The following is a 6,506-nucleotide window of genomic DNA, read 5'->3' on the forward strand; positions in this document are numbered from 1 at the left end:
AAACCCATTTATATCATTAAAGTATTGATAGTGGAACAATTGTAATATTTATGTGTTGTTTATCATTTTGCAGTGACATCGATAGTGCTGCGAACATTCTGTCTGTGATGCGGGAATCAGGGATCGAACCGGGCCCTGACACGTACGTGTCGCTGCTGAATGCTTATGCTGAGAGGGGAGATCTGGACAGTATGAACAAGGTTTGTGTCGTTGGTGCATATTCCGTTTGTGTTCAGTGAATTGATGAACCTTTTGAATTACTCCCGTGCTTCAATTTGTACTCCAACCTTTTCAGACTTTGGAGGCAGCAGAGAGCGCAGACTGTAGTCTGATGGATCAGAACATCTTGCAGGTTATTTCTACTCTGGCCAAGGCTGGACATCACCAGCACATACCAGCGATGATTGAACTCCTGAGGCACGATGTCGGTTTTGTACCAGGTACTCACATACACACATATATATAGTTTTTTCTACACCAGTCACTGTGGAAGTCAGCAGCAAGACTGACATCAGTTTGCAGTGTTCCTTGTTAACATGGAAGTTAAGCAAAATAATTTGTCCTCTTTCTAGATGCCATGAACACGACTCTGAACCTCATCACCGAAGGACATGAAGATATAGCTTTCAGCATCATAAAGAGCTTCCCTTTAAATGAAGATGGGGATTCCAACACGGGAAACTTCTTCCTCAAGCACTGCATCAACATGGACAAGGTAAATTAAAAAAAATTGAATAAAATCTGAAAATGATTTTAAAAGTCTTTTATTTATGCTTTCAGAATGTGATCTATGACTATTGATTACCTCTCACTGACAGGAAATGTTAAGTTTTCAGTTTGATGATCAGATATAATTTTTGTGTACTGCAGCCACTGGAGAAGGTTGTCTTATACTGCAAAGAGCTTGAGGAGCTGAAACTGCACAGTGCACCATTGACCTTTGCTCTTTTATGTGCTCTGGAGGCCAACAAAACTGGTAACATATTTATGAGTTGACAGAAACACTGCTATTTAGGTTCTGTCGTTTTGCTGAGTAACTAAATGTGTTGTGTTCTTCCCTTTTTTGCAGCTATGGCTTTAGAGCTGATGGAGAAATTGAAGGAGCGGAACTTTCCTATAAGGCTGCATTACTTCTGGCCCCTTCTCACACAGCAACTAAAAGAGAACAACGTAGCCGGTACACACACACGAAAACAGCCAAAGATTGTAAAATTTATACTTAACCATCAAGGTGGATATGTGGTGACACCATTTGTAATACACAACAGTATAATGAAGCCCCAATTTTTCAGTAATGTTCTTAGAGTACCTAATGAGTTGTGTTGGTATCATCTAGGACTCTGTGATTCAATACGAGTTTTGATACAGAGCTCACGATACAATATGATTCTCGAAACAGTACAGCTTGATTTCATTTTATACTTATTTCTTTATACTTAATGGTACTGACCCAACAAAGCCAGCAAAGTATTACAATATATATATTTATAGTTAAAAAAACCAAACCGTCTGCAAACTGAAACACAAGTTTTCCAGGCTTCACTGTTTTGCACTCTGAAGCTTGGACAAGCAGTGGGAAAAAAAATGAATCGACAGACCTTAATCTAGAGCTGTTTTATTTTAAGTTACACTTAAAGTTGCATCATTTTAGTAAAGGCGTAGAGGGGATTATAACATCCCCTGTACCAGAAAGAGCTTTTAAAGGAGAGCATGCCTCAAATATTTATGAGCGAGCGAGAGAACCAACTGGGACAGATTTCACTGGGCTGGACCGGTGAAGGGCACACAGGTCTGATCGCTGCGTGAGAGGGCTGGAGCGGGTGGAGTTAAAACCAACACATCAACACTGACTCACAAATCTACACATGGCTCTCTCCGGAGAACTTTTGAATAAATCACAAAAGACTTAAAATGACATCCCAACTTTACATTTCCTGCACTTTCCAAAAGTTTTCCTAGACGTGAACGCTACAGTTAAGGGAAACTAGAATTGAGCGGAACTGTGTAGGATGTAGGGATGTCCCGATACCACTTTTTCACTTCCGATACGATACCGATATTACAACTTTGAGAATTGTCCGATACCGATATTGACCGATACCGACATTGACCCGTTACCATAACAGTACAAGTCACACACTTTTACCTATTTTGTAATGTAAAATCTTAGAAAAGTCTTGATCAGGTCAAACAGTGAAAAAGAGTATGTATAAGAAAAACTGACCCATTTATTTTTAACCAATGGATCACATACATTTTAAACTGAAGAACATTCTACAATTTAATAAAAAAATGAAATTAAAACACAATCAAAACAAAATGTACTTTTAAAGTATAAATTCAAAATCACTTCGGTTATTGTTTTACTACCTGTCAGCCTGGTGCTGTTTTATGGTGGAAAAAAAACTGAAGGTGGGGGACAAAACAAAACCCCACATTATTGTCTGTACAAAGTTAAGAGTCCACAGCTCCAATTTTACTGACTGTAACCAAAACAACATGATCATTGCACTTAATCTTCACTCAAACAAGTGTGTAAACAGATTAAACATCACTCTAATAACAAGAGCAAAAAATAAATAGTAAGAATTAGACAGTTATTTAAATTGATAGCTAGCTTTCTTACTGCTGCATTTTCTGAGCATCATGTGAAGATTAGCCTCTCGCTCCTGCAGGGAGCAGTTTTTTAGCACTGCTCTCGTCATGTCGCGCTCATATTCCAAAACAAAAGCTGCGCTCTCCTTTCTTCTGTCCATCAAGAGCTAATCCACRGRATGTCAAAACTGTAAGCGTGCTGTCCTCGCTTCTGCCAGCTTAGAACCACCGACCGGACCAGAGAGGAGGTTCCGAAACAGCGCGGCTGTGTGCGGTCACTGGACCGAGGCTGAACGAACCGAGCCAAAATGCAAAAGCTGCTGCCAGGGTGGAGAGTAGTTGTCGCTCCGGTTTAAAACGTTCACGGTTCTGTTCCCCCTCGGAAAACTTGTGCATGACAACTTTGCACTTAGCTGCGACTCTTGTTTCTGATGAAAATAGAAAGTTCTGCCGACATTCTTGCTAACTTGTTAGCGCAGCATGTTGTTGTGATCATGTGAGCTCTGCATGCTGGATCCAAGCGCTGCTGGATAGAAACACTGGAGCCGAGTCAGTGGACTGCTGGATTGAACTGCTTATATCGGAGCGCTTATATCGGACATTTTTTATGCAGGCCGATAAAATCCGATACTCACTTTTTGGCTGATATCGGACCGATATCAATATCGGATCGGGACACCCCTAGTAGGAAGGCATGGGCCAGGCTAGGTGCTGCGTAGATATCTTTATATTCTGTTAGAGTCTTATTTTTCTTTATTTACTTTGACATTTTCAAAATGAGTTGTCCTCAGAAAAGTGGTGAAATAGGGGCTTGTGCAGTTGCTATAAAGAGGAATTCAGACCAAAACATTGCAGCTCCATTTTATATAGACCCTAACGGAATGATTTTAAATGTGAAAAAGAAGAAACTTTGTTGCATATTAGGTTTATTAAAACTTGTTAAATTCGTGAAAAGACGAATCAGGGAGCACATTCTTTTAACAAGTACTGGAGTAATTGCAACAGTTAAACTTCAATGAGAAAAGTATTGAAAATGCTTTAAATCCTGAAACAGTGTGTTAGTTTTGTGAAGGTGAATCATCTCCATCACACATGGCTTTTATCTTGAGACTTGTCAGAATTCACAACTCATTAGTAAAAGCACTCTGTCAGATGTGTTCAGCAGCAGCTTGGTTTTTAAGTGCTTGATGTTTGCTGAGCTCTGAGTCTCTCTTTGGGGTTTTTTGGAGCAATTAATAAGTGATGGAGTTTCCTCTTGTCGGCCAGTTGACAGCATTTGAACTGGCAGGGAGGTGAAAACTGGTCAGAGCATTGTGGCAACGCTGCAAATTGAATCTTCCGTGTGGTCGAGACGGATTCGGAGTTTGACTGGTGAGATATCTCAGACTAGAGGAATGGACTGGGTATGAGTTCAAATAACCAGACAGTCTCACAGATGCAAACTCTGTCTAAAATTCTGCCACCGCACCGTCTGACAGCTAACACACATCACAGACAGCAGCCATTTAGATATCACAGAGCAGAAGAAGGAAAGACGGATTAAAAAAAACAAAAAGTGGAGAAACTTCTGTCTCACTCGCTCACTTGTTTCCGACGGTGTTCGCCTTAACCCTCATGAATCATGCAGCTTCTTTTCCTCTCTCTCCCCCGCTGTTTCCTCCTCAGTTCTATTGGCTGTAGGAGGTGTGTGTGTTGGGGGAGGGGAGTTGACTTTCGGAGGGCAGTGCAGGTGATGTGACTGATGCAGAGTGACTTGATTTCATGTAAATGCAAGCGCTCTGAGGGAATTCACTTTGGATTACGCGCCCCACTGTGCATGCTCCATGAAATATTAAGGGCTGTGTCACTTTTTGTCCACAGGTGTCACTAGCGGGCAGAGAGGTCCAAGCTGAGGGGAGCTATAGGGGGAGGGGAGGGAGGAAAAAAAACTCCCCTTACATGTTGATGAGGTGTGGATTTGGTGGGTTTAGTGAAAGCATATGCTCGCTCGTTTTTACCACCTGCCGCCAGCTAGTTACCGCTTGTCAGTCGTGGCGACGCAGTGCGCTCTTATCACTTCTGACATGCAGGGAAAGAAAGGGAGAGGAAGGGGAAACTTCAGAGGAAGCTCAGTTTTCTTCCCTTTAAGCNACTTACAGTTCTCCTCAGGACGGTTCACACTTCCAGCAAAACAGCTTTCTGTCAGGTGATGAGACAAGGATTTTGTTACGTTTATATATAGATGATTTTGAAGTTTGCAATCCTCTGGGTACTTCTCGCAGGAAACATAAACTTTGTGGAATCTACTGGACTCTGACTAATTTACCTCCAGGCTCATGCTCATCACTATCATCAATTTACTTGGCGGTGTTGTGTAAAACTAATGATCTAAATAAGTATGGTTATGACAGTGTTTTACGTCCTCTTCTTCATGACATAAGAACTCTGGAGCAAGATGGTGTTTTCATTCCATTACTTGGTAGATGTCTTAAAGGTACAATTCAGTTTGTCGTGGCTGATAACTTGGGGGCTCACAGTATTGCAGGTTTTAACGAGAGCTTTTCTAGTGGGTACATCTGCCGATTTTGCACAGGAACAAGATCAGACATCCAAACAAAAGAGGTAAAATCGGGTGCATTCACCCTCAGGACAAAGGAACTCCATGACTCTTTTGTGACCTCAGCTAAGGAGAATGGCACAAGCTGTTTTGGAGTGAAAAGAAGTTGTCCTATCACCAAAGCTCTTGCCCACTTCAATGTTCTCACAGGTTATCCTCCAGATATAATGCACGATCTGTTTGAAGGCATAATACCTGTGGAGCTTGCACGGTGTTTGTCTATGCTTATATCCAAGAAGTATTTCAGTCTTAAAACCCTCAACAAATCTATCTTGCATTTCCCTTTCAAGTGGGCTGATAAGACAAACAGGCCACATGTTATCCCAGATGGATTTTCAGCTAAGTCAACAATAGGTGGAAACGCCCATGAAAATTGGACTTTGTTAAGACTACTCCCATTCATAATTGGTCACCTGGTGCCTGAGGGTGAAATGGCTTGGCAAATACTGTTGGACTTAAAAGACATTGTTGAGCTTGTGGTTGCTCCAACACACACAGATGAGTCCATTGGCTACCTTGAGGGGAAAATTTCTGAGCACAGAGAAAAATACAAAGAACTTTTCCCTGATGTGAAACTGCTCCCAAAGCATCATTATTTAGAGCACTACCCTCAACTGATAAGGATGTTTGGGCCTCTTGTTGAACTCTGGACTATGCGCTTTGAGGCAAAGCACAGTTTTTTCAAGCAGGTTGTGCGACACACCAATTGCTTTAAAAATGTGCCCCTCTCACTAGCTACTAAGCATCAGCTCATGATTTCATATCACTTGAAATCCAGTTTTGAAAAAACATCCCTACAGGTTACAAATGTGTCAACTGTCCCTCTGGATGTTTTGAAACAAGAAATAGCTCAGACGATTGAAAAGAAATTCCCTGGTACAACTGAAGTTCACCTTTCCAAGTGGGTGTCAAACAACGGTGTCAATTTCAGAAAGGGAATGATAGTTACTCATGGGTCCACAAGTGGACTTCCTGATTTTGCAGAGATTCTTCAGATTTGTGTTGTTCAGGAGAGACTGTGTTTCATGGTCAGAAGGCTTTATGGGTGGTACATGGAACATTTCAGAGCCTTTGAGCTTAGTGTAGGTCAAACAAGAGAAACTGTTCTGATTGAACTTAGTGAACTGGCTGATGACTACCCTTTGGCAGACTACTTTGTTGGCCCCCTGAGACTCGTGACATTAAGAAGACACATAAGGTTTGTTTTTTCATATATTGATTTCATCTTAATTTACTTGTATTTAGGGGACAACTGAGACCTCAAAATGTTGCATTTCTGTCACAGCTCTTATGTGTATATATATATATATATATA

The 6,506-nt window shown here is 41.3% G+C and overlaps 1 protein-coding gene across 1 annotated transcript in view; it reads left to right on the plus strand.

Moving 5' to 3' along the window:
• The window catches only part of lrpprc (leucine-rich pentatricopeptide repeat containing), a gene marked incomplete in the record, with an annotated part of 81,482 nt that overhangs the window by 5,978 nt on the left and 68,998 nt on the right, over window positions 1–6,506 (plus strand). The window contains 5 exon segments of the mRNA XM_014030974.1: window positions 74–200; window positions 296–440; window positions 573–715; window positions 871–976; window positions 1,070–1,177. Of these exon segments, the coding sequence (XP_013886428.1) occupies window positions 74–200; window positions 296–440; window positions 573–715; window positions 871–976; window positions 1,070–1,177 (629 nt within the window).

Source organism: Austrofundulus limnaeus, unplaced genomic scaffold (assembly GCF_001266775.1).
Source record: "Austrofundulus limnaeus strain Quisiro unplaced genomic scaffold, Austrofundulus_limnaeus-1.0 Scaffold0, whole genome shotgun sequence".
NCBI lineage: Eukaryota > Metazoa > Chordata > Actinopteri > Cyprinodontiformes > Rivulidae > Austrofundulus > Austrofundulus limnaeus.